General features: G+C 56.3%; 11 protein-coding genes across 11 annotated transcripts; 6 read left to right on the top strand and 5 right to left on the bottom strand.

The window, feature by feature from the left end:
• Positions 1-1237: 1237 nt before the first annotated feature.
• On the top strand, positions 1238-3869 carry MFIFM68171_05329 (uncharacterized protein; the record flags this gene model as incomplete). The annotated part of the gene is made up of 4 exons (XM_071060749.1): positions 1238-1285; positions 1336-1504; positions 1566-1737; positions 1790-3869. The coding sequence occupies 4 exons, from the start codon at positions 1238-1240 to the stop codon at positions 3867-3869; spliced, it is 2469 nt and encodes an 822-aa protein (XP_070916850.1).
• Positions 3870-5100: 1231 nt separating this feature from the next.
• MFIFM68171_05328 (uncharacterized protein) lies at positions 5101-5388 on the bottom strand (the record flags this gene model as incomplete). The annotated part of the gene is made up of 1 exon (XM_071060748.1): positions 5101-5388. One exon carries the CDS (start codon positions 5386-5388, stop codon positions 5101-5103), a length of 288 nt encoding a protein of 95 aa, XP_070916849.1.
• A 1325-nt stretch (positions 5389-6713) lies between these two features.
• On the bottom strand, positions 6714-7856 carry AAD14_2 (Putative aryl-alcohol dehydrogenase aad14; the record flags this gene model as incomplete). Its single annotated transcript, XM_071060747.1, has 1 exon — positions 6714-7856. The coding sequence occupies one exon, from the start codon at positions 7854-7856 to the stop codon at positions 6714-6716; it is 1143 nt and encodes a 380-aa protein (XP_070916848.1).
• Positions 7857-8837: 981 nt separating this feature from the next.
• MFIFM68171_05326 (uncharacterized protein) lies at positions 8838-10634 on the top strand (the record flags this gene model as incomplete). The annotated part of the gene is made up of 2 exons (XM_071060746.1): positions 8838-9302; positions 9360-10634. 2 exons carry the CDS (start codon positions 8838-8840, stop codon positions 10632-10634), a joined length of 1740 nt encoding a protein of 579 aa, XP_070916847.1.
• A 651-nt stretch (positions 10635-11285) lies between these two features.
• Positions 11286-12340, top strand: MFIFM68171_05325 (uncharacterized protein; the record flags this gene model as incomplete). Its single annotated transcript, XM_071060745.1, has 2 exons — positions 11286-11913; positions 11988-12340. 2 exons carry the CDS (start codon positions 11286-11288, stop codon positions 12338-12340), a joined length of 981 nt encoding a protein of 326 aa, XP_070916846.1.
• Positions 12341-12691: 351 nt separating this feature from the next.
• On the top strand, positions 12692-13469 carry MFIFM68171_05324 (uncharacterized protein; the record flags this gene model as incomplete). Its single annotated transcript, XM_071060744.1, has 2 exons — positions 12692-13276; positions 13386-13469. The coding sequence occupies 2 exons, from the start codon at positions 12692-12694 to the stop codon at positions 13467-13469; spliced, it is 669 nt and encodes a 222-aa protein (XP_070916845.1).
• A 270-nt stretch (positions 13470-13739) lies between these two features.
• Positions 13740-15262, bottom strand: MFIFM68171_05323 (uncharacterized protein; the record flags this gene model as incomplete). The annotated part of the gene is made up of 4 exons (XM_071060743.1): positions 13740-14303; positions 14360-14601; positions 14651-15130; positions 15181-15262. The coding sequence occupies 4 exons, from the start codon at positions 15260-15262 to the stop codon at positions 13740-13742; spliced, it is 1368 nt and encodes a 455-aa protein (XP_070916844.1).
• A 1524-nt stretch (positions 15263-16786) lies between these two features.
• Positions 16787-19493, top strand: MFIFM68171_05322 (uncharacterized protein; the record flags this gene model as incomplete). Its single annotated transcript, XM_071060742.1, has 2 exons — positions 16787-17926; positions 17979-19493. 2 exons carry the CDS (start codon positions 16787-16789, stop codon positions 19491-19493), a joined length of 2655 nt encoding a protein of 884 aa, XP_070916843.1.
• A 220-nt stretch (positions 19494-19713) lies between these two features.
• On the bottom strand, positions 19714-21023 carry MFIFM68171_05321 (uncharacterized protein; the record flags this gene model as incomplete). Its single annotated transcript, XM_071060741.1, has 3 exons — positions 19714-20186; positions 20276-20863; positions 20942-21023. 3 exons carry the CDS (start codon positions 21021-21023, stop codon positions 19714-19716), a joined length of 1143 nt encoding a protein of 380 aa, XP_070916842.1.
• An 853-nt stretch (positions 21024-21876) lies between these two features.
• Positions 21877-23304, bottom strand: MFIFM68171_05320 (uncharacterized protein; the record flags this gene model as incomplete). The annotated part of the gene is made up of 2 exons (XM_071060740.1): positions 21877-23050; positions 23111-23304. The coding sequence occupies 2 exons, from the start codon at positions 23302-23304 to the stop codon at positions 21877-21879; spliced, it is 1368 nt and encodes a 455-aa protein (XP_070916841.1).
• A 2039-nt stretch (positions 23305-25343) lies between these two features.
• MFIFM68171_05319 (uncharacterized protein) lies at positions 25344-26189 on the top strand (the record flags this gene model as incomplete). Its single annotated transcript, XM_071060739.1, has 2 exons — positions 25344-25508; positions 25608-26189. The coding sequence occupies 2 exons, from the start codon at positions 25344-25346 to the stop codon at positions 26187-26189; spliced, it is 747 nt and encodes a 248-aa protein (XP_070916840.1).
• Between the last annotated feature and the right edge of the window lie 540 nt (positions 26190-26729).

Raw genomic sequence — 26729 nt, 5'->3', positions numbered from 1 at the left:
GCAGTCAGTCATAATCCTTGAATTGGGACGACAGTTACTCCCGTCTTGTTGCTCAGAAGCACAGGCCATATCAAAGGGCTGCTTATGTTGTTGATCTCACATCCCTCATATTCACAAGCCGCCATGTGAAGGAAAACATTGCCAGAACCTGCCTGTCATGGGTAAATGAATCTGAGAAATGATGAGTGCAAGTAATGCCGGGCTTCCATTTACGTCGTAAACAGCATGACCATGGTTCTTTTGTTTCGTCACGGCCATGCACCTGAAGTTTGGCCTTGGTGTGATAGCTCAATAGACGTCTGTTATTCCAACTTAGATCTGATATACTCAAGCCACTGCAACTAGTGCAGACAGACATCTGGTTGTCGCTGTCAATGCCGCTGACTTTGTAATCCGGAGCGTTCTGCGCGGCAGCGCCAAGTGTACCCGCCTTTGCCGCCCTGAGTCCCAACCTCTCGTCAACGCGGGTCCCCGACTCCCGACTCCTCGGCTCACGACGACGAGCATTTCCGCTCTTTTTGAAAAGAAGGTTTGTGCACCGAGCCATTGCGGATCCGCCTGCAATGTATAAAGAGGCACAGGAAATTCTGCATCCACGGACTTCCCCTCTCACCACAACATCCAACAACAGCGTCGATCCTCTCGAGTCACCAAGAGGACCAGCGCATCGTCACTTTGATTTCCGCTTTCAACACCAGGTATTATCTCTACTCGACACTAGCTCAGCTTGCTGAGGGCCAGACTGCTTTTCAGCTTGGCCAACAGCGAGTGCCGGTGGCAGCAGTCGATCGCATCGATCGCACCTGAAGCATCTCCCAAGGTAAGCCGCAGTCAACCCCCCATCAAACCACGTTCTAGCACGATCTAACCTGCAGTCCAGCTAAAGAGCTATCTCTACTTTCGCCAATCGTTATCGGAAGGCTTCCTAGAGACGTCATTTTACTTGGTAAGTTTCTTACTGAAAACGGCAGTCGCGACTGGTTTGCAGCCTCCATCATCACCTCATTCTGCAGGTGGCTGCTGCTTCCCCTGCTACAAGTCCTTCACTCTCACCTGCAGCTCGCCGTCCACCTTAGGCTTCATTTCATTGGGGTTCCTTCGTCCTCCATCTGTCCATCCATCCCCCATTGAAGACCTTCCTTCGTCAATGCCTCTCCAGATCCTAACTAGTTCACCCAGCGGCTCGAACTCAGCCAACTTGAGAAATCGATTGTCCGCCTGTGCCAGAATCGTCACCATGGGCAGTCCTACCAACGTTGAATCCTCTGCCATGCAAGGCATGATGGTAGGTGCTGCATTAAGCCAGACTACATTTCGGCTGCTAATACCCATCAGGATGATCTCGGCATTGCGCGCTTAGACGAGCTTCCTCTGGATGAACGCAACAACAATCGCGACCGCCACCGCCGCAACCATGGTGGCGGTGTCGAGTTTCGTGGGCGTGAGCGCCGCGGCCGTGCTACATCCGTTGCGGTGGATGCAAGCCTCGGTAACTTGTGGAACAGTACGTTGATTGTTGACTGCTTGTGTGCCCAGTATTACTGACAGAGGTTGAAACATCCCAGACGCCATTGCATCTGGCGCCTTCGACGACGACGATGCCGCTGCAGTGAGAGGTCTGAGTGATTTGGGTGGTGGCAGACTCTACGACGCGACTCACCCTCAGCGGGGAGCACCCACGAGGAGAACCACCGCCATGAATCAGACCTTGGCAATCCTGGGTTACGGAGGCAAGAGGTTTGTTTCACTATCTAAGTCTCACCGCCACGAACCAATGCTGACTGTTCAGATCCAGACACGTGCCCGCGGCTACGCCTGCTCCCGCACCTTCCTTCTTTGCCTCTCGTCAAGCCAATCCGGGTAGAAGTTGGGCCTCCTATATTCAATCTCGAACTCCGCTAGCTATCTCGCACCGGCGACCTGTTAAACGCCAGTCACCGGCGCTGGCTTCAAGCCCCGTCCAGGCTTCCCCGGTATCTGCGCCAGTGCCGTCCGTGCAACTCGCCGAGCATGTCCAACCATCGACTCTTGGGCTTGAGAATGTCGTATTCACGGCTTCTGTCAAGTTTTTGAGCAGAGACATTAACCCCGCGCTGCCTGCCGTGGTATTTCTGTCCGCAGAGCCAGAGCCAAAGTTGGGATCATTCATTGTGCTCGTGTATAACAGAAAATTCTGCGAGTGGCCAATTTCGGCGTGGAATGACTACAGCACAGGAGCTGATCTTGTGCTCGGTGTCCGCTTCATGGACCAAGGTGGCACATCCCAGGGCTACGAGTTGTCCTTCAACAGCCAAGATGAGCTGATGAACTTCATGACTTCCATGCGCTCCCTGAAGGCAGGAGAATATATGGGAAGGGTTAACGCAGTTTCTCCTTCGGCAGTCAAGCCAGCGGACCCAAATATCGCCCCTGCGTCCGCTTCCGTCCCGGCCGCTGAGTCCCAGGCTACTGCTGCTGACCTCATGACTCCCGTCGTCGGCGGCGGCTCTGGCCCATCTCACGGTCCTCGCGAAGGTCCTGTCAAACCCTCTATTCCTTCAACCAAAGCTCCCATCGCTGAGGCCAGCTCTGCTACCCTCCTGGCCGCGGATTGGGATGCCACCGCGGCCACTCCAAGCACCAACTCCGACATGGTTGACGGCCTTATCCAAGAGGGTACACAGACAACTAAGGTTGACGGACTTGCTGAGGATCCTCTCATCGATCTTGATGCCGAGGATGACGTTGTTGTCCCTGATCGGGCCCCGTCCGAGGCCGCCGAACTGTTGTCTACGCTTGGCCCGTACGAGTACGAGAATGTTTCTATCAGTGGCGCGCCCGAAGCACAGCTGTCCCGCGAACTAATCATTACCACTGCTCGCAGCCTCTTGGGTGTTTTCCTCCTCCACAGCATGGGAGGAGATACCAGAAACGAGCTCGCTGAAACGGTGGATGGAATCAAATCAGGCATAATGGAATTCATGGTCCAACGCGCCACAGATATGGGCATGAGCCCTCAGAAACTGCATGAAATGCAAGACATGATCAACGACGTGTTCGATTCGATGCGTCCGCCATCGTTGGAGAGTTCCCGCACAGGTGGCAACAAACCTCGAATTCAATACACCATTGAGGAATTGCTGTCTCTGCGGCAAGAGGCCGCGGACCCTCCCGCATCGTTGGCTAACATCTTTCTGCCGCTGAGAACGCCCGGTGTGCCGCGCGGCGGATTCCGTGCGTCCCATGTACAACCTCAGCTCGAGAGGTCTGCGGGTGCGATGGACTGGGTTCTCGGTCACGCTGCGTCGCCCGTACCAGGAACCCAGAGCGGCCAGAGCAGCCCAGCTGCCGCGAGCGCCAAACCCGCGCAGAATTCCGGGCTCAAGACCTCTCGGTGGGCCGCGGAGGGGGAACAGGTAAAACAAGAGAACTCGTTCACGGGCCCAGCTTACGAGAGGCGGGGGGCCACGAGGAACCACGTGCAAGACCTTGCGGAGCTGGACCCTGAGGTGACGGTAACTTCCGGAGCTGAGGTCGTGATCAACCACTTCTTTCCGGATTCAAATCGCGACGAAGATCGGATTGGCCAGGCGGACTCTCATGCCGCCGCCCCTGACGGCGCTGCTGTGGCCGCTGATAACATCGAGACTTTGAGAATGAGAATGTCTCGCCTGTCAATCCGGTCAGACACGTCTCAGGGGTCTCGCCCGCCCCAGCGATCGGCTCTGAGTCTAGTTCAGGCCGCGTCTGAGACGGCGGCAAGATCATCAATCACGGGCTCGATACAGCCGCAGCCGACCCCGAGACTGCGGGGACTCGGCGCGTCCCGACATAGCGCTGGACCTGGCCCCGCCAGCTCTGGGAGGTTCAACTTCCACCTACCCCAGTAATGGGCATCTGCCTGTTTCTACTTTCCTTTTGGGAACATTTCCTCTTGCTCCGATTTCATTGGGCATTGCCACTACAGGGAGCTTGTTAGAGATTTTACGAGTCATGTATTTGGGAGACGAGGCTCTTGTTCGGTTGTTTTTTCTTCATTTATCTCGTTTGTTGGGCCGGCATCGCGGATCAGAAGCCCAAACGTCTGGATCACCGGCCACCCCGTTTGGGAGGCCGGCTATGAAACGTAACCATGCTTGGTGCAAGTCATTTCTACACGGCCGGTGGTCAAGAATCAGGAGCTTCCGCATAGGTATCGTAGCTTAGCGCGGAGTTTGGGGATTTGGTCAGTTCGCGGTTTATGACTTTAGCATCTGGATCACGGCCGGTCTCTTCGGAGCAGGTTGCTGGCCATATTTGACGGGAGCTATTCTCCCGGATTTGGTGTGAATAAGGCGGAGGTCTTGCGCAAACCTGCGCAAGGTTGGGAGATGTTAGATGTAGTGTAATAATAGACGTGTTTGAGTATAGGTGTTCTGTGGTGTGGCCTTGCGGGATGGAACTTGCCATTCACTCATTTATCAGACCATGTATGCTCGTAGAGCGAGGCGCTCGGGTGGGATGTGGTGATGGGTTGGTTTTCGGCTTCAGGTTTGACTGTAATGGCCGATCTACCTCAAGTTTCGCTCGTTCCAATAAAAAAAAAAAAAAAAAAAAAAAAAATAGCCCAACGGAGAATTGTGCCTCATCAGATTCAAGGTTCAAAGCTATCTTTGTTCTAACCAAGAGTAGATAAATTTGCGCGAGGCAATCCGCGAAATCTGCTGGATCTCCAACCTCGCCGTCGCTCGTTTGTACCGGCAAGCGACATCCAGATCAGAAAAGACCACGGGGACGGAATTCGTAATGATTTGTGCAACGTGGACAAAGACATAATCTTAAACGCCCTCCCCAACCGAGTTCATCAGCATCAATGTCTGGGGATCTCAGATGCAGACCTCTTATCATTCTTTTTTGGAGCTGGAGGCTTTTAATTCATCACATTAACCACACGCGAGAATCAGGTAGCTAGCAATTTGGGAGATGCAATTGATGCTGTGTTGTAAAATCCCCGCACGTAAAACGCCGTTTTAGAATGTGTCATTCCGTGTCCTCATCGTACATGTCCATCATCACCACCATCATCATCACCATCTCCGCCAATACCAGCATTCAACTGGAGATTCTTCACGCTGGTTAGATTTATCTCCGGGCATCCTTGGGCGTCTCCTCCAGCCCGTCTTTGCCCTGCCGGCCGATGCCGCTCATGTCGACCTCGCCCGACGCCTTGGTGGCAGGCTCGCGCAGCCCCGAGGTGACGCCGTCGCCCGTCGAGACGTTGCCTGTGGCTGCCGATGCGGATTCGCCCGTGCTGGCCGTCGTGCGGAGGTCGGCGGATTTCATGTCGGACGCGGCCGGCGGCTGCTCGGGGAGGGGCAGGTTCGCCTTGACCCGCTCGATCTGCTCGGCTTTGGACTCGGTGGGTGCCATTTTGGTTTGTTCTGAATGGGGAGTGGTGGTTCGTTGGTTTTGTTTTGTTATCATTGAAGATGGCAGGTTGGTTAAACTTACCGGTTGTGAATAAGTGGGTGGTGGTCGAGAAAGGTTTGGTTCGCTTTTCCTCGCGGCTCTGTTGGATGACTTGTGGTTTGGAAAATGGTGGTGGATTAGTGAAAGGTTCAGGCTCTCAATTGACTGACTAGAGGGTTAAATACGTCTCTAGAACCATCTCTGAGCACTCTTGGGAGGTGGGTGTCGATGGGTGTAAACGATGATGTCATTCAGTGATATCATTCAGCCCCACTGTCCCGCTCTTGGCAGGATGGGTCCGATCTGCCCCTGCAAGCCCCAACAGCCCCGAGATTTCATTAAACCTTGGCCCGCTCACAGCTCTGCTTCATCTATTGATCGCCCCAATGGTACATGTATGAAGCATAGGCGCATGATTGTGGGCCTGAGATCAACAACGATGTGTTGACGATTCAATTGTCAAGGCAACGTCTCATATGGTCATAGAATAATCAAGTACTCTAACTAGTAATTCCTCGATGCCAGCAAAACCTTGGTGATGCAGAGGAAGGGGCAGTCTCATCCGGAAGCAGTGGCTCAGTGCATGAAGTCGTCAACAAAACGCCTTTTCGTACTGTAAGAAGGGTTTCTATTTACCGTAGGTAATATAGAGCTTATATGACCTCTATTCGAGAATATTATGACGGGAAATTGAAAAAGAAACAAGCAAAAACTAAAGAGAGCTTCGATATTACCTACTACGTGTAATGAAATGCTCTCTTTGTCAATGCACTGCTATCATCACACTCGAGTTTGAGCTTTCCTAGTGCCTACAGCCAACGGCATAACCCGGGTAGTCTCCCATGCTTCTTCAGCGTTTCTTGAGCGTGCACGTGGTTGGCAGGCAAAGGCTAAGTTGCCTAAGGCTACGTACGATATGGATCCCCTTGCCAGCCGGCGCTCCTCTTAATTTGGTAGAAGTCTGCGCACAAGATTAGAAGTATTGGAGTGAATCTATGCGTGTTTGGTTCTCGTGAGAATCAAAACAAGATGAGGTAGTCTATATCGCTGCGGGATGGAGAGATGGCTTTTCAAACTAAGGTACCTGAGGGAAACTTAAAGCGGGTATCCGTGTCCTACGAACACACCGTAGCCACCCTCTCCAAGCTAGGCCAAAGGCGACGATGAATGGCCACAGGAAAAAAAGTGCGGAAATGGATCGCTGTGAGCCCAAACATGCCCAACTGTATAAGCTAATTAGAGTACGATCTAAAAAAACTTTCAGTGGGAGCTATCTGTGCTGCGTGTTACTCGTACTTTGGAATCGTCGGAAATGCCACATGTGCGAATCGGTTCAAGGCGATACTGCTGCCAACAAAATACGGATCCTGCCCGATAAGACTGCCAGGAAACCCAATGTCAAACGGAACGATGCTCTCCAGATGCTTGATCTGCTTGTCCGTCAACTTGATACTCAATCCGCAGATATTATCGTGCATGTCCTGGACCTTGCGCCCGCCCAGGATGGGAAACACGTTCGGAAACTTGGCCATGACATACGCCAGCGCCACTGCCGTGATAGATTCGATGCCATGCTCTTGAGCAACCTTGTACAAGGCCTCGCTCATCTTGACTTCATCCTCGGTCTGGTTCGGACTGGAGAGGGCAAAGGTGCGGAGATTCTCGCCCCTTGCCTTGCGTTCCTCGAGCGCCTTTTTGCTCTGCAGCTTTCCACTGCCGAGAACCCCCCACGGCGCGAGGGCCATCCCGAAAGTGCGGGCCATGGGAAGAATGTCACGCTCGAAATCGCGCCTCAGGACGTTCCAGTGGCCTTGGTAGATGCTGAACGGCGTCTTGCCCGCCTCGGCGGCGTACGTGTTGGCCGCGCTGACCACCCAGGCGGGGCAGTCGGAGGCGCCGAGGTACAGAACCTTCCCCTGCTCGACCAGGGCGTGCAGCGAGTCCATGAGCTCTTTGATCGACGAAGTGTAGTCCCACCAGTGGACGTACAGGAGGTCGATGTAGTCGGTTTGCAGCTTCTTGAAGGACTCACGAACGCTAATGTGAAGATTCTTTTTGTGGTTGCCCGAGTAGTTGGGAGTCTTCCCCGCGCCAATCTTGTACACTTGGAAGTCTTCCGTGAACTTGGTGGCAAGGACAATGCGGTCTCGATTGCCGCGGGATGCCATCCATTCACCAATCCAGGTTTCTGACTCTTCATTCTGATATGAATTTGCGGTATCGATGAAGTTACCACCCGCATCGACGAAGGCGTCTAACAATTTGAACGAATCTTCTTTGGTCATGGACCCCATGCTCTCGGAGAGAGCCTGGCCGATAGAGAGGCCGCCGAGGCAGAGCGGTGAAACTCTCACTGCTGCCGTAGAAGAGAGAACCCGGTATCGGCCGAGCTCGGTGGCCGGCTGAGGTGCTGGCGTGAAGAAAGACATCGTAGTGCTTGATGATGGATGGTAGTCCAAGCTGCTGGTGCTGAGTGAATGACTGAAGTTCCATACTCAGGTCGGCAGCCCATCTACCTCTTATACTCGTTGCGTTACTAATGGAGCTGCATCTACAACGAGCGCCGCGTCATCATCAGCACAAAGATACTGCTGTTCTGGTTAATGGACCCCAATCGACTTCCGGAATCCTCGAACATGATTGGTTCGGTCCGGACTATTGAGAGACTTGTTGGTGTTGAAAGGGGTTACTCAGATATGCTAAGCCCAATATGAATCAATGCATTACATTGGATTGGTAAGCTGCGAATCCTATGCCTCGTCAACGTCGGGGCCTATTCCGCAATTCCGTACGTGTGAGGGCGCAGAGAAGATGGTTGGAGCAAATTGGCTCGGCAACGGGAGGAACGACACATCCCGGCAACTTCAGGGGATCTCGATTTAGGTGTGAGATGTGTGGCGGTGTGGCGGTCTACTGTGGATTCCGTCTCATCTAGTCGAAGTGGTCCCATGTGAGTTCGTCGTGTTAGCCCAGTTGGCCGGAAGCTGACGTTCATCTGAAAGTACGCCTAGTCAACGCAAGTGATCCACAATGGCCGGAACTCAGTGTATACAGATCGCAAGATATCCTCTGTAAACCTTGTGTATGGTGCAGACGACATTAGAGGCACTCATGTTCATGAATTTGACACACGACGGCCGTCAAGGCGCAAAGAGCATAACCCTAACCCGGACGAAATGGTAACTCTAATTGAATGAGCCGATCGGGGCCCGGGGTCTCCCGACGCGCCACGCGCGACGGGACCACTTAAGAAAAAAAAAAAAAAAAATTACTTGTGTACGATGATGCCGGTTTACAATTTCGACAGGGGTTTTGCGGGTGCCGTTCAACGAACATACAGGCCGAGATTTATACACCGTTCCTGAAATGTTCGAACAAGGATCTCCAATGAGCTACCTCGACCGAGAAGGATGCTGAAACCGACTTTTACTTCCCTCGTCGCCAGGCCGCTCAACCGGGGTTGGACATGTGCCAGGTGTCGCAGCCAGCTTTCTAGACCGAACCTCTCCCGGCCACCAATTTCACGGCAGTATGCCGGCGCAGCGGGTCCGTCATCCGCCGCCCCGAAAACGAAGCCGCGGCGACGGACGGCAGTGTTCTTAGCGACCACCGGCGGAGCGGCGACCGCTCTGTTCCTATCAGCCGGGGACGACATCAAGAATGGCTATCAAGCGATCGAGAGGACGGGGCGGGTGGCCTCGGCGCTTGTTCTTTGCATCAATGACTACAGGACGATCCTCAAGCAGCGTGAGAGTATCGAAGACGCAGAGGAGAAGGAACTCGTCCTCAAGGCTTGCCACAAGCGATGCGCTGTGAGGACTCTAAGGGTGTTGGAAAAGAATGGCGGCATATTCATCAAGCTTGGACAACATCTAGTGCGTCCTTTTCTTGGAGGATAGAGATTGAGCTCAGCGCTAACCGGATGTTTGCAGAGTGCAATGAACTACCTTCTTCCGGCGGAATGGACGACAACCTTCATACCCCTGCAAGACAGGTGCCCCGTGTCCTCATTTGAATCGATCGAACAGATGTTCAAGGCAGACACGGGAGAAGAGTTATGGGATTACTTCTCCGAGTTCTCGCGCGAGCCCATCGGCGCCGCCTCTCTCGCACAGGTGCACTTGGCTACAATCAAGGAGACAGGGCAAAAGGTGGCCGTCAAGGTCCAGCATCCGGGCTTGAAACAATGGGCAAGGCTGGACATGTCGCTCACCAGCTTCACCTTCTCAACCCTCAAGCGTTTTTTTCCCGAGTACGACCTCGAGTGGCTATCGTCCGAGATTGAGGTCTCGCTACCGCAAGAGCTAAATTTCCAATGCGAGGCCGCGAATTCGGTTCGTACCAAGGACTACTTTTCTCGTATCCCCGAGCTACCGCTGGTCATTCCCGATGTCATCTGGGCCAAGAAGCGTATCCTGGTCATGGCCTGCGAAACGGGCCGTCGCCTCGATGACCTTGAGTATCTCGATTCGAACGGAATCGACCGCGACGAGGTATCTGCCACACTGGCCCGGATATTCAACGAGATGATCTTTGGAGAGGGTGCGCCGCTACATTGTGATCCCCACGGAGGCAACATTGCAATCCGCAAGAACGACTCACGGCGGGGAGCCAACTTTGACATCATTCTGTACGATCACGGCTTGTACCGGGACATTCCCCAGTCGTTACGGCGCTCGTACGCAAAGATGTGGCTTGCCGTGATCGACGGCGACATGGAGCGGATGAAGAAGTACGTGGGCGAAGTTGCGGGCGTTGGCGAGGATAAGTTCCAGCTGTTCGCCTCGGCCATCACAGGCCGGGATTTCAGCGTGGTGAGCTCGTCCATCATGAAGCCCAAGGACCCGAGCGAGCAGAAGACGATGAGCGGGGCGCTGCAGGAAGGTCTGCTCGTAGATCTGGTGCAGATGCTGGGCCAGGTGCCGCGCATCATCCTGCTGATCCTCAAGACGAACGACCTGACGCGGAGTCTGGACGAGAACCTGCAGACGCGGCAGGGGCCCGTGCGACAGTTCCTCATCCTGGCGCGGTACTGCATGCGGACTGTGTTCCACGAGCAGCTCGACGAGATCCGCCAGCGCGGGTCGCTGTTCTGGCCGCCGAACGCGCTCCGCGTGTTTGCTGCATGGCTGGGGCTAGTGAGGGTGCACCTGAAGCTGGAGGCGTTCGAACTGTGGATCGGCGTCAAGCGCGTGTGTGGCTATTAAATGGGGCGGATAGACTCGGGCGTCATAGCATAGAGAGATACCTCGGCATCGTCGGTTGAGCGAGCACTGTACATATCGCCGTTACTCTATCAGATCATGAGCACCTATCAGGTTTCGTGGTTCGAATAGCCGGTTTTTGCACGCAAGAACTGCAGAGACGCGCATTCCTTCTAGGCTTCCACACTTCACCAGCCGTGTAAGTGGTTTCACCGAGAACCGTCAATCTGGCCACTGGAACTGACACGCCGGAGAGTTGCAAGCTCCCAATCCGCAACCTTGCCGTTGTCCATTTTGACTTGACGTGGCTAAGCCTCAAATCTGGCGTCTTCGGTTGTCCTGATGTCCGAACTGAGGTACCATAATCCAGAAGCGGAGAATCCAGTATTGCGTTGGTCCCGCTGTCAGCACTGTTGGGACTGGCGCCAAGACCGGGTTTGCGCTCTTACACAGGCAGACGCGCCCATGACCGACTCAGCCACTCCGCTGTTTACACCCGTATCAGACTTATCCCATACTTCCCAACCGTTCATGCAACCGTTGCTTCCTGGCAACTTTGATCTCAGTCACGAGCCTAGAACCTCTCTATCCATCTTGGGAAATAAGAAAAATTTAAATAAACTAAGCACACAAAGAAGAAGAAAAACCACCGGAATGCTCGCCTCACTCAAAAACAAAACCGGCCGCCGCAAGCCCCCCGTCACCTCGATCCCACCAAACAGACCCATCAAAACCACCTACCGCTCCAACCCCGTCCCCATCCCGGACGCCTTCCTCACCGCTCCGGCCCCTGACTCCGTCCCCATCATCACAACCCCAATCGACTGGTCCTCGACCCCGATCCCGGAATACGACGGCGCCTACGCCGTCGTGCTCGACAACGTCCTCTCGCCAAGCGAGTGCGCCACCCTCATTGCGCTGGCCGAGGCCAGCGTGCCCCCGCAGGGCGAGCCCGGCGGGGAGCAGCGCAACGGGCCGGACGACTCGTGGGGGCCGGCGCTGGTGAATGTGGGCTCCGGGTTCGAGGTGCTCACGCCGGATTATAGGAACAGCGACAGGATTGTATGGGACTGCCAGGAGGTGGTGGATCGGATTTGGCAGCGGTGCCTGCAGGCTGAGGGCGAGGAGGGCGAGGCGATGAAGGAGAGGTTGAGGGTGGTGGAGGGGAAGGAGAGGGGTGTGACCGGGGGCGGGTGGAGGGAGGAAGGGGCGAGGTGGGAGTTTTTGAGGGTGAATGACCGGATGAGGTTCTTGAGATATGGAAAGGGGGGCTTTTTTAGGCGTGAGTTTCTCTCCTCTCTTGTTCCCTGGTTATCTTTGAGTGAGACTGGGGTGGGTGCTGACCGGGTCTGCTAGCGCATTGTGACTCGTCGTACGCCGACATCAACGATCCGTCGGGGATGACCAGGACTCTGTTCACGGTCCATGTGTACTTGAACGACTCCAAGGCCGAGGCCGAGGCCGGGCAGCGTGCCAAGTTGGTTGGCGGCGCGACGACGTTCTATTCCAATGACGAAAAGCGGAGGCTGGATGTCAATCCCAAGGCGGGACGAGTGCTCATCTTCCAGCACCACCGGCTCTTGCACTCGGGGGATGACGTGAAGGCCGGGGTCAAATACACCATGCGGACCGACATTCTGTACAAATATCTCATGGACGAGGAGCAGCTTTCGGAGACGGAGTCGCAGTCGGAGTCGGAGTCGGAGTAGGTACGCAAAGCTATCAGACGGGGGTGGAAATAGCTGTGAGAAGGTACATCACTGTTTCGACCGTTGGTACGGGCCAAACAAGCAGGAGCAAAGAAATACAACGCAACATTCTGGATGATGGTCCATATATTCCCTTGCAATCCCAGGGACCCGACACTCTGGTACCTGACCCCGGGAACGGCCCTCATTTGCCAAGCATCGAAGTGGGTCGTTCTCAACCCCCGCGTCCCGTCTCGTCTCACAACTCATTCCACCTCCCAATCTCACTCACCCACCTCACAGAAACAACAAAATTTTATCACCTAACCCTTTACATATGACCTCTCATACCAAATATTCTTATTGCTCAAAATGCCAATCCCCGATTTCACCTCCCCCGTCCTCTTCCCCTCCTTCTCCGCCCTCCCTCTGACCACCACCACCACTACCAATCCCCAAGACGATTCCCAGCCCGCCACGGACCCAGTCCCAGACCCGGTCCCCGACCCGGAAAGAGACTGGTACCTGCTCGCGCAAATCTCGCAGAACATGACGCTCACCAAGCCGACCCTCATCTGCGCCGACGCGTCCTCGCAGACCTTCGCGCTGGTCTTCGACACGCCGCACGACACGCTCGACCTCGCCGCCATGGGCCTGAAGCGGGGCTGCACGGCCGTGGTGCGGTGCGCGCGGCGGACCCCGCCCGACGAGGAAGGGAAGAAACAGGGATTCGTGCGGATTGAGAAGGGCCGCGAGGCGGCGGTGCGGGTGGTCCCAGGGCCTCTGGAGAGGGTGGTGGCTGTTGGGCGGCGGTTGAGGGGTGAGCAAGCAGGGGAGGAGCAAGCAGAGGAGGAAAAGGAGGATCGGGGGTGTGAGAGTTGTGGGAAGAGGGAGGGGCGGGATGGAGGGGCCCTGATGAGATGTACGGGGTGTGGGGAGGCGAGGTATTGTGGGAAGGTGAGTCTTATTGTTTTCCCCAATTGCTCTTCGGTTCTCGATAAATGTCGGATGTGGTTTTGCGGGGAAGGTGGGAGCTGACAGCTAGGTTGAATTGTGATGGTGGCAGGAGTGTCAGGTCAAGGGATGGAACGAGGGCGGGCACAAGGCGGATTGCAAGATCATCAAGGGGATTCGCGCCATTTGGCCGTGATCGGTTGAGACATGCTGCCTTAATCCGAACTATCGATACGATGCTCGGGATATCGACACGAGAGATGGCCGCCACTAGTAACGGACCACCACCACACACCGCCACTACTTCTAATGACTTACAATCACCCGGCGGTGGTCATGAGCATGAGAGAAGAAAGTTCAATACAAGATCGACGGCAAAAGAAATCAAACGCCAAAGACAAAATGCCACCTGGCCCCTAACCAGATATCAGCGCACCAAATACAGGAATACACCTACATCATCCCATTATACCCCCGTGCTTATCCACCCAAACGTTCCCACCGCCGAAAGCAGTATCACCACCGTGATAATCGCCGCCCCCGCCTTATCCCCCGTTGTCGGAGGCGCGAACTCGCCTTTGAAATTATCCGACCCGGAACCGGCATTCGGATCCCCCTGGCTGGTCCCGCCCGTGGTATTCGTCACGGGTGGCGGGACCTGGTCAATCAACAACGACGACACGGCCCCGAGGACATTCATCTGCTGCCCCACCCCATGACTCCCATCATAGGCCTTGGTGCTCCACTTGAAGCCGCAGGTCCGCCCGTTGGCCTCGCCCGTGCACGTCGAGACGGCAGCCTCGGTCGACGTTTTCAGGACCGGGAGGATTTTAGGGGCGGTAAAGGGCGCGACGCGTGTCGCTGTCGCGAGCCACCGGTGCAGGTATCCTTTGAAACTGAGCATGTCGGTGGTACACGACATATGCTCCTCGCAGGCGACTTCGTAGGCGATGTTGTCGGGGAAGAAGAAGCTGAGGGTTGCGTCGACTAAGCCCTCGAGCCGCTGTCTCCATACGTCGCTCCCGTTGGTCTGTTTGGTGCGTGTTTAGTCTGATGGCCGTGCTTGGGCCGAGGGCCGAGACTCACGTAGTTGTACATGTATGCGGCGCCCAAGAGGAAGACGCCATTGTTGTACGAGAATTGGGCGCGATTGATGTCGGAGCAATTGTGCTCGACGTGGCCGCCGTCGTAAATGTTGTACTTGTCGTCCATGAAACCGACTCCTCTCATCCAGTCCCATGTCTTCTCTGCCCAGTCGGCATACGTCTTGTTGCCGGTGTAACGAGCGAGTCTCGCGCCGAGGTTGAAGAAACAACCGTTTGCGATGCCTAGTCGCGGTCAGTGTTGTCGAGGCCCGGAAGAGACCGAATGACTCACTGTTCTTGTAGTTGTACCCGTTATTCGACCATGGGATCTGCCATCTCAGCCCGCCATTGCAAGCCGCATCGTGCCGCTCGGGGTCCGCCTGCGTGTGGAAGACGGCCTGGGCGAGGGCTAGCCATTGTGCTTGATCTTTCGGAGGGTTGGGGAAGTTGTTCTCGGCGGCCGTCATGGCCGACATACCCCAGAAGCCTTGGTCGTCGTTGCCCAGTGATGCCGTCACGTTCGGCGGCATGAAGTCTCGGTCGGGCCCGACCTGCCAGAGCATGGCCTGCATCACCACGTCGTTGTACGAATCGTCGCCCGTCAGTTTCCAGTAATCGATCAGCGTCCCCCATAGAGCCCCTGCCTCCCACCAGTAGTAATCACCCGCAGGGGGCGGGCCCGGGAGGATGCCCGGCGTCTGTCCTGTCTCGTTGCCGTGGTAGTATTGCATGAGATCCCAAGCAATGGTTGCTGCGGTCTCTTTGATATCGGCTAGCAGCCCGGTCAGTGCGAGTTGACTCGTGATCCAAAACGCGGCTCACCCGTTGTCGCGATGCTGTAGGCGGCATTGACAACGCGAGTCCCTAGTAGGGCGGCTGTTGCCAGCGACAGTAACGGAGTCATGTTAGGAAGATAAACGAGCGGTCAAAGTTGGTGCAAAAGAAGGAAAGAAGGAGGTCAGAATCTCGGAAAAAGCGCGATTAGCTGGCGACCATGAGCGAGAGTATGGAATTGCGTCTGGCCAATGCCAGGTTGGATGATATGGGGGTTGTGTTCCCGGATAGCAGTCGGGAAAGGGAAAACTTGGAACGGGAGGGCGCCTGAGTGCGGGTGCTGCGCGTCTATCTTCTCTCCGTAATACCCGGCGGGTGGTGTGCACGGGTGGGGTCAGGTACCAGACAACCGATTGATAAGAGACCCGGACGGGACAGGCACGGCAAGCCCCAGGTAGGCTTCAAGCAGGCACTACTTTGCTGATCGCTGGAGACAGCACTAGGATGAAGCCATTGCGGTGGAGGCAGTGCACGCGGTCTGATCTAACACCAGCCGGATCGTTTGGGGCATTATTACTCCCACACTTGGTGGTCTGATTATCTTGGGCAGCCGGGGCAGCCGGGGCAGCCCATGACGTGATGATTCAAGCTTTCGATGGACGGCCATGTGCTTGGCTTTTGAGCTCGTCTGGTGCGACTACACGTAGTGTAGGCCTTGTTGACGATCCTGGCACCCACTCACTGCCTTTCATCTTGGCGACCAGACAAGCATTGCCAAGCCAGCCATCCCGCCCGTGCCCCTGGTTCGCAGCTGTGGAGACAGGTGCAGGAGCAGCTGCAGGAAGGTTTCCATTGAAGAAAGGCAAAGACGAATGTCCTGGACATGTGTGGGATCAAAATGACTCGTCGAATAAAATGAGCGGCTTCAAGAACATAATTCTCTTGCTCAAGGAACCTCCCCTCGCTTTCGAGTTTCTACCATTTAACGATACGTGTACAGTACAGTTCCTTTAAGTATGTGCACGCCCGGCGAGGCAATCCAACCCGGTTTGTATTCGTCTGTGGGATTGTAGATACTGCGGTGATTACTGCTAACTAGTGTACGCACCGTATTGCGCGTTTAACTTGGGCGAATACGCGAATGTTCGCTGCAGCACCATCGAAAACGGTGCATCTTAGTCAAGGCACTGGTGTCATGCCAAGCGATCTCCAGGTCTCCTTGGCTGGAGATCAACCCCACCTGTGCAGACATGGGCCTCGATTACAGGGGACACTAACCCCGCGACCATGGACCGTGATGGCTCCAGCAGCCGTCAAGCAGAGGAAGTGCCATGGCAGCGTGCCAACTGTGTTGAGGAATCGGATGCAGGCCAGGTCCGTACAATGCATTGCGAACCAATAGGCGAGAACGAGCTGTCTTTTGGCCTTCATGCTTCACGGCGCACCAGCAGGGTGTTACAGCCGTAGGTATTTCGTCCCGATCGGCCAGGTCAGCGATGACCGTCCATCACATCATCGGGCCTTGGCGTCTTCACTCTCGCAACGGACCACTTGGGCGTTTAGGCTCAGTCAGCCTCAACCCGCTCGCTGCTCATCTCTGTTCTGTTCGGCCCGCATCTGATCGCCGGGCAAAGCTCTCCTGCCGCTGAGAAGCATGGCGTCGTGGGTTGGAATGCGAGCGACGGCGACACCGGCGCAGGTCGATGCCGTCGCGCGAGCAATCCGGAGCACCCCAATCATTGACAATCATGCCCACCCGCTCTTGAAGCCGGATGCTCTGGCCAAGCACCCCCTGTTGGCCATCACCACCGAAGCAACCGGCGACGCCATCCACTCAGCCACCACGTCTCTTCCCCACCTCCGCGGCGTTCGCCAGCTGGCCACCCGTCTGAACTGCGGCTTCACCTGGGAGTCGGTCGTGGCCGCCATTGAGGAGAAACGGCTCGAGTCGCTCGAGGATTGGATCGCCGAGTGCCTGTCTGGCATTGAGACCATTCTTGTCGACGATGGTTTGGACGACGAGGACGACGCTTATCCTTACTCGTGGCACGATGATTATACGCGCAGCAAGTGTAAGCGTATTGTGCGCATAGAGAAGGTCGCTGCCGACATCATCCGCCAGCTAGGAACCACAACCGATACCTCGACCCGGACGGGCACCGCCGCCTTTGACGATGTCTTTGACCAGTGGATTCGGGAATTTGACGGACACATCGTGGCCGCCATTGAAGATCCCGACGTGGCCGCCTTCAAGTCGGTTATATGCTACCGGACGGGACTTGATATCGCGAGCGAGGAAAATGAGGCCGCCGCCCGGGCAGCCTTCAGCGAGATCATGGCCAACTTTGCGCTCCTGGGCTTTGAAAGGCTACAGGTGAAAAGCCTGAACGATCTTGTGGTGCATCGCACTGCGAGGCTGATCCACAGCCTTTACAGAGAGAAGAAGCCGATCCAGTTCCACACTGGCCTGGGTGATAACGACCTTGCCCTCGCAAAAGCTTCTCCATCCCACCTACAGGAGTTCATCCGTGCCTACCCAGCCGTTCCCGTCGTGCTTCTGCACGCCGGATACCCCTTCACCCGCGAGGCGGGGTACTTGGCATCGGTTTACGAGAATGTCTACGCCGACATTGGCGAAGTGTTTCCCTGCGTTAGCCAGGATGGGCAAGAGCGGATTCTGCGTGAGATCCTAGAGCTCTGTCCTTGGTCTAAGATTATATGGAGCACCGATGGGCACTGGTTTGCCGAAACGTATCTGCTTGCTATCATGCAGATGCGGGAAGTGTTTGAGACAGTGGGTTGTCCCGTTCTCCATCATCACTGAAGACAGGCTTACCTCCTTGCAGGTGCTATGCGACTACGTCCGCAAAGGCCACATGGGCTGGAGGGCTGCCGTCGATCTTGTTCGAGACGTCCTCTTCAAGAACGCTAACAAGCTGTATCGTCTGGACCTGGACTTCTCGGAGCTCGAGGAGGAACCGGGAGCCCTCGCCGGCTCGTATCAAACCGACGCCGAGGTGCTTCGCGCATTCTTGAGGAACCAGCCGGCCCCCGACTTTGTGAGAATCTGCTGGAACGACTTTACCGCGACGCAGCGGATGCGCATGATCCCCTTCCGCAAGTTTGTATCCCTCCTCAACGAGGGCAAGCCGACCGACATTAGCATCACCAAAGCAGTCTTTGGTCTCATCCAAAACGATCGTCTCATACCCAGCGTGTCTTCTACAGGCGAATACCGTCTTCACCCGGATTTTTCCTCGCTCAAAAAAGGGCCGATCGAAGGTCACATCAGCATGCACGGCGAGTTCCGCGAGTCATCCGGTGCTCACGTCGCGCTCTGTCCCCGTAGCGTCCTCCAACGCGCCGTCGAACTCGGTGCGTCAAACGGCCTGTCCTTCCTCCTAGGTTTTGAAATCGAATTCCTCCTTGTCGAACGCATCGAAAGAAGCAACACGGCCACCACCACGAACCGCTACGCGACCCTCACGACCGACGGCCACGCCTGGTCTGTCAGCCGATATTTTGCCAACCCCAAAGTTGCAGCACTCCTTCGGGACATGGTCTCGACTCTCGAAGAGATGGGCATCTACGTCGAACAACTCCACGCCGAATCCGCCACCGGCCAGTTCGAGCTCATCCTGCCCCCTTACCCCCCAATCCAAGCCGTCGACACCCTCCTCCACACGCGCGACGTCATGTCGGCGCTCGCCACAGCCGCCGGGTTCCGGATGAGCCTCCACCCCAAGCCCTTCACGCAGGCGTGCGGCACCGCCGCGCACATGCACATGTCCATCGCGTCGTCGTCGGCCGAGAACGAGCCGATCCACAAGGCCGACGTCTACCTCCCCTTCTACGCCGGCATCCTCAAGCACCTTCGCGCGATCGTGGCCTTTACCTACAGCAACCCGGCCTCGTTCGACCGCGCGGCGGACGGGACCTGGGCTGGAGGGCGGTGGGTCACGTGGGGCACGCAGAACAAGGAGACGGCGCTGCGCAAGATTGAAGGATCCCACTGGGAGCTCAAGTGCCTGGACGGCCTGGCGAATCCCTACTTGGCCGTCGCTGCCGTGCTCTTCTCCGGCATCAGGGGGTTCGTGGACAAGGAGGAGATGACGTGGGGCGATTGCGAGATGGACCCGGCCAAGCTGACGGCGAACGATCGGAAGGAACTGGGCGTGACACAGATGCTGCCGGGGAGCGTGGAGGAGGCGTTGGCGGAGCTGAGGGAGGATGAGGAATTAATCGGGGATATGGGGCCGGAGCTGGTGGAGAGGTATATTGCGGTGAAGGAGTTTGAGCTGAATTTCCTGGGGGAGATGGGTGAGGAGGAGAGGAAGGAGTGGTTGATGGAAAGGTACTGACCGGGTCTGGGTGGGTGTTACTTTTCTAACCCCGAAGGTTGCTCACGACATGCCAGAGAATGACTGTTTCAAAAACAGGTTTGGAATAACTGATGATTTCCATGAACGAAAAAAGAAAAAGAAAACGCCTCTAATGATGACTGCAAGGATTGGTATATCAAAAACCCTTCCAATGACAACCCATAAAAAAAATTGCGCCAGTGTACACCGCAAACCAGACCTAGTCATCATGATCCCCTTTCCTCCCCAGCATGCCCTCGCTATGTCCAGCCCTCCTCCTCCTCCCCCTGACCTCAGCAGCCCAGTCACTCAGCCGGTACCCCCAGTGACCCGCCACCAGCGCGCCACTGAGCATGTTGACCACCTTGATCAAGAACACAAAGAAGCTGTCGCGCGTCTCGACGATGTTGAGCAGGATTGGCTCGATGTCGTACTTGAAGAAGATGCCCGGGATCATGTTCTCGGCGATCTCGCGGCTCTGCTCGGTGACGGCGTACTGGTTGGTGAAGATGGAGGTCGACCCGTATTCGTCCGGGAACCCCACGCTGTAGGTGGTCGGCACGACGGAGAGGAAGTACTGGAAGCGCATAAAGTGCGCGCTGGCCACGTTGACGGTCTGATCGAGCGGGTTGACGAGCGAGGGGAGGAAGGGGCCAAAGGAGAACTCGGAGATGATGTGCGAGAAGTTGAACGCTGTCGTATGGTCACTAGTCAGCTATTTGCCGGTCTCGAGTTGGAGGGAATGGGCCGAACAAGGAGGGGAAAAAAAAAAAAAAGCTCACCATTGTGATCCAGATGGTCACCGACCCCCATATACCCATGCCCCCGCGCCGTGATGTGAAAGTCCCCCTGCACCTTATTCAACTCCAAGCTCCCGTAGATGCGACAGCTGTCCGGCTCAGCGCCCCAGAGTCTCGGCGTCCGGCCCCACCTGGCCTTCTTCTTCCCCAGCGCCACGATGTCGTGGATGTGCTCCTCCCCGAAACCCTCGTCGTGCTGCCCACCCAGGAACCCCTCCCCGGTCAGCAGCCGGCCCTTGGCGTCGCGGCCGAGGCGGTGCATGCCCTTCTCGTTGACCCAGTGTGTCCAGACGGTCGGGTCCCGGCTGAGCGTCTCGGCGGCGAGGATCAGGTCGCCGGCGGCGTCCTGCACGTGGACGTGCAGGTCGGCGCACCGCATGCGCAGCACGATGTCGAGGTTGATGTCGAGCCCGCGCGAGACCCCCTTCTCCACGGCGAACGTGTGCTGCTCCGTCCCGCGCCACCAGCGCGCCAGCTCGGCCCACACGAGCACCAGCGACACCAGCGCCATGGCCACGGTCCACTTGCCGCCGCCTGCGGTGCGCGTGACGTATTGCGGTTTGGATTTCGCTAGAAAGGGAGGGGGAAAGATTAGCGTCGTGCTATGCCATTGGGCGGGGATCTTCGGGATGATGGAGTGGGACATACGGAATGCGTCAAATGCGCTGACGATGCTCCCCTTGGCGCCAAAGGCGTCCTCGTCGAGGTGGTGTTTCTCGAAGCCGTTCATCGTGACTGCCGGGCGGGCGTGACCTCGCTGAGGAGGCCACTGCGATGGGTAGTCGGTTCGTGACTGGTCTGTCTAGTCGAGTGTTTTCGAGTCTTTTTCCGTCTGTTCTCTTCACGAGCCCTTCGTAAAATCCGACGGAGATAGTCGTCGTCTCGTGGCCACGCTGTTCGCTGCGCCAGCCAACAGGTTCAGGGCCTGGTGCCCGCCGCGGGCCGCAGCTGCGAGATGCTCGTCCCCCGGTTGGAGAAGACGGATATTGAGAACCAATTTCCGCCGGCGTCAACAATTGGGTGGTACATAGACGGCCCAAGGAGTGCGAAGCGAAACAATCCTATAGAAAAAGAAAGGCAGCAATTGGATATGGTGGCGTGCAGCGGAATCAACACCAGCGCATCGCGAAATCTTGAGGACAGCTTGACCAAAAACCCAGGGCCAGGCGCAGCAGTTCGGGACCCCTGCGCAGGACCCGCTCGCCCATTGGATGAGATGCATGCTCGGCTCAGTGGGGTGTGCATCGGATTGCAAGGGAGGGGTGGTAAGCAAGTCCGGCGATGAACACAAATACGTCCATTGCATAGTAGTAACCCCCAGCTATATACGTAGCTCTACTTATCTCTTTCTTTCTTGCGTATTTTGCCGTTTCGTCTTGCTTTCGTCTTTGCTCTCCGTCCCGCCCTCTCTCTACTATTCCAAACAAACTTTGGTGAAAGAGGAGGTCTGCCATCATGGAGCAAATGGGCGTGGATGGGAATCTGATTCTATTCTTAGCTCGCTGTACTTCTATTTCACTACTGCCTACCATGCAGGCTTGGCCACTATGGACATTCTACTCATAGCCGCAGAATCATGCTGATCATAAGTTCCGCACGGTTAGCCTCCCTCTCAAGACTCCAGAGGCACCAGGTTCTGCTTCAGAGGCACCAGGTTCTTCTTCAGAGGAATCAGTTTCTTCTTCAGAGGAATCAGGTTCTGCTTCGGGGGCCGGCCCCTGCATTCCATCGTTGTCATCGTCGAACGTATAGTGCATCATCCGGTTTGCGCATGGCGGGCCTCTACACACCGAGATGGTCCTCCGCGTTGAGTTGAACACGACAAACAACACCGTCCCCGAGACCATGGTATGTTGGCACATGCCGTTCGGAGAACCCTCGTGGTCCGAGAAAATGGCCATTATGTCCAGTACCCCGAGCTTCCGGCCCTTGGTCTCGGTGACGAGGCTTCTCAGGCGAGAGAGTTTGGAATAGCTGCTGCCATCCCAGCACTGTTCCTGCACCTTGCGCCGAGCTGCGAAGGCTTCGAATGACTGGAAGTGGTTCGTGTGTAGCACAGCACGGTCGTCGAGCTGCCCACGGTGGACAAATATGTGTTCCGGCCCCTCGCCTGGCCCGAGCTCCAACGACACCGTACACCCATGACGATCCGAGACAATGTAGTTCTTTGAGATGTGTCTGGCATACGACTGACACAAGGCATATGCCCCGTCTGTGGACATGCAGCCAAGAAGGTGCCGTTGCAGGCAGATAGAAGGGAGATAGTAATTCCCCGCTTGAGGGTAGAAATCGGCCACCGAGGAGAGCCTGTTGGCCGTCACCACCAACCCATGCGAATTCATACCATTGCCTCCGATCAAACCCGCCTGGGTCACCATGAAGATAACCGGCAACCTCTCATGGGGCTCGTGGTGGATCTCGAGGCAGACAAGGCAGTTTCCACTGCAGAGGGGTAGTGGTGCGTTCCAGGAGTGCGCAGTAATCGCATCGTTGCCTGTAGTCGCTGGAGGAAAGTAAGCACTGATGGTCTCATCCACTACTCGCGTCCCCTCGGCCCCGGCGGCCGAATCAGCGCCATGCTTGAGTACTATCAGGCGGCGGAGAGTGGCAAGTTCGTCTTTCACATTGAGGGTAACCAGGTCTACTAGAGGGATTCCCGAACCGGCTGCCATGCCGGTAAGTTCCAGTAGCCCCTTTCGCCAATGCGCCTTAATCCCCGGCAGGTAAACCTCACGGACGAGAAATTCACACACCCGCCTTGCCACGCGATTAGCCCGACCGCCCCGCCGGATTATTTGGATATTTTGATCTGCTCACCGTGGCGGGAGGCCGCCAAATAACTGTGTATGTTGGACGTTTAGTTTGATCGTTTCGCGAAACAACTTTCCGTAGGTATAGCCGCGGTTGAATGGGTCCCCGTCCAGGACGGCGCCTCGGTAGCTCTCCCTGCGGACATGGAAGTTGACTTCGGAGATGCGAATAGGGTCCCCTAGAGAGCCCCAGCCGCTCATCTTGTCGGGAACGGCTAGATCGTCTTGGTCGAGTTGACCCCCGCGGCCGGGACTTGACGTGAAGATGGTGGATAGGAAAGAGTAATTGCTGGGCTCGGAATGGGCACCTGGTACAGAACAGACCTCCGGACGCCGTATTGGAGAAACGAAACACTTGTTGGCGGTCTTGTCTGAGTTACGCAAACTACAAGATGGGTCGAGAAGCGACGGCGGGGGCCATGGAGGCGGGTTTCGGGGCACAGCCCGTGACACACCTGGCCCCCGGAGATATCGTGCTATTGGAGATCTGGAGCAATAGAGGAAGGAGCAGATACACCAGGTTCACCTTTGTGCTGCCATCGTCCATCAGGAAAACATCGGCAATAGATGCAACTCGACCTGGAACAGCCCGGTGGTCCGGTCATTCTTGCCTTGATGCAAGAGGAGCTAGCGAGAGGTATCATTGCCCCGGCTTGTCTTAACCCACGCACTTCCCTACGGCTACTGTTGTTCTTGCCGCGTTTGAACCACCTTACGGATTCCAGAGGGAGACGTCCGACTGGAACTTGCCAACACTGGCTATCCTGACGAAGCATACGGGCGGAACAAGGCGCCCCCCTTGCTCTTTTCTCGTCGAGACCTGACGTAGATGTCCAGCTAGCGCGGTGCTGGATTGTGACAGCGAGAGAGGCCGTGTTAGACACGTCTCGGCATGCCGCCTTCGTCGCTGTTCGAGCCACGAGATGACATCATGATGCGGCCGGCAGGCTAACCTTTTGACATAGCAAAACACATGCTCGACATGTGCTTCACCAATCCATCCGGGTTATTGACTCACATTGACGAGTCTGCGGCTCTGCGGCCTTGGCAGCAAAGAAGCCTCGGGAACACGGCCGACCCACCTGCTGTGCGAGATCTGAGGCAGATCCGCTGGCGTCATTCCCGTCAGATCCAAGCCGAATTGTAACGCTAACCCTAACCCTACCCAATTGCATCTTCGTCGGCTCTTGGAGACTTCCCAACCCGTCTCTGCTGTGGAGTTTTGAGAAGTGATGTGAAACTGAAGAACCAGCCCGTTCCCGGTGCCGGTCGCAGTTATTGGAGGCCTGAGCCGGGGAAATCATGGCATATGAATCGAGATCGACCCTTCTCCAGATGAGGTGGGTTCCTGTCGAACGACCGACCTTCTCAGGTGACCTCCAAGGTTAAGTCTTTCTCCACGCTGAAGATGCAGAAATCTCCAGAACGAGTCGCGCTACGGTAGTCGGCAATTCAGGCCCGAGATTTGTTGACACAAGCGCTAAACCGCAAGGGGCCACAGTGGGAACTGTTTAAGGTTGACCGCCTTCCTGCGGGCAGGGCGTCAAACGGCCCAAGCTCCCTCAACAAAGTGGGCTTGACCGGCGGTCGGAGCTGAGCAATTGACCAGGGCAAGGGGGACGACTCCGGTCCGTTGGGAAATCCAGTCACCCAGAGAAGACGAGGGGGTGAGAAACCATTGACGAGACGGCGAGCGTTGGAGATTCATAGTTGGTATACAGAGGCGCTGGCGCGAACCGCGGAACGACCGACGCATGCATCAGCTCATTCATTGCGAAACGAGCCGGAAAGTACCGAATCGCTCCGTTGCTCCATGTGGCTTGCAGAAACGCATCGTCAAAAGCTGTCTTTTGTCACACACATTTCGATGCCGGTTGACGCCAAATTAGGCGGTCCACCGTATCAGGGAGGGGGTGGGTGTGGACAGTGCATGCTTGCTGATCGGGCGACAGCTCCCGTCCTCGCAGCATTCCCAAATCGGAGGTCCGGGATGTGACTTATACCCAACCCTCCTCTGGCTTGAGTCTCCCCTTTGCCCTCTCGTTGCCCTTTGATCCCGCTCCCCCTCCATCTCCCACTCCATCTCGCACTTACGGTATTATCCAGCCTCGCAGTGCTCAATTGCGCCGGGGCTCTATTAAAGTGTTAACCATCTCCCCGATTGAGGAATCGTATCAAACTCATCAACGCGACCATCCAACAAGCCACCCCTAGAGCCTTTTGCGCAACACGCAATCGCCATGTCATCCAGACTTACAACCCCCGTCTCCAAATTCACCCGTTCCCTCAGCACAACCCCGTCAATTGGACGGCCCTCGCATGTCTTCAACAATGCCTCCAAAGCCGGCTCAGGCGCGGGCAGGAAACGGCAATCGCCCGTCGTAGCAGACGAAGCAGCCGCAGATGTAAGCCACTTTCCTCTTTCATCCATCCATCTTACCCATCTATCCATCTGCCATTCTCATCGTCCATTCTCAATAAAAAAAACCCCTCCAAACTAACAGAAAACAAAGCAGCACTCCCGGCACCACTCGACAACGCCAACAACCACCACCACCCCGCACCGCCCCGTCACCCGCAGCGCGCGCACCATCCCCTTCATGCAGACGTTCCACCACTCGGCGCCTAAGCCGTCGCCCGCCGTGGCCGGGGCCACGGCCGAGGCGGTGGTGCTGCCCAACCTCTTCCTGCTCGACGCGGCCGACCAGTCGCGGTACGACCCCTACGCGCACATCCGCGTGCCGCTGCTGCCCGACAACGCCTCGCCGCCGGCGTGGCTGCGCCAGCCCGAGGTCCCCGACGCCCCGCTGGCCGCGCCCGAGATCCTCGTCGTGGCCCCCGACCCAGCCCGCGTGGCCCCCGCCGCGCTGACCGAGGTCGAGGGCATGGGGGTGGACGGTGTGGAGCTCAAGTTCGCCCACGAGCTGGGCCGCGAGGACGAGCGGACCGAGAGCTTCGAGATGGGCCAGGGCATGATTCGGGATCTGTGGAGGGGCATGATCGAGGATGTTTTTGGCCCGCCGAGTAGTAGTAGTAGTAGTAACAGTAGTAGTAGTGGCGGCAAAGGCCCCGCTGCTGCTGCTTAGGTGGCGACCGGGGGGGGGGTTGCCCTCCCGCGGAGGGCGGCCTGGTGATGATTTGACGAAAATTGTTCGGTCGTTGACGGCTGGTTTTCTATTTCCATTTTTTTTATCGCCCTATCTTTCTGCTAATCGTTCCAGAAACGGGTAACGGGACGTCAGAAAATTGTAGCATGAGATATACATGGTTGTAATCTGCAACTTTCATAAGGCAGCTCCGCCCAACGCTCAACCGCGGGGCGTTTGAGATGGTTTTAACAGCATATTGACATTGACATTGGCTATCTTGGCTATCTAATTAATCGTATCCTCCCAACGACCGCTATGACCTTGCATGAGTGAAAGTGGTTGTCGTGACTTTATCCCACAATAGGTGGCCATCCCTTCCTAACGGCCCCCCCCTTCCCCTTCCCACACCGTCACCCCGAGTTTCGCTACTAATCTCCCTTGGTATCTTTTTTTTGGTACCTGTTAGACAACCAAAGCCTGCTGAAGCTTAACCGGATCCCTTTCGTTACACCTGCATCCATCCCGATCTCGGCTCCA

Source organism: Madurella fahalii (assembly GCF_045866475.1).
Source record: "Madurella fahalii IFM 68171 DNA, scaffold_2, whole genome shotgun sequence".
Lineage (NCBI taxonomy): Eukaryota > Fungi > Ascomycota > Sordariomycetes > Sordariales > Madurella > Madurella fahalii.
The sequence above is the reverse complement of the archived record's forward strand: the minus strand, read 5'-3'. Positions and strand labels throughout refer to the sequence as shown.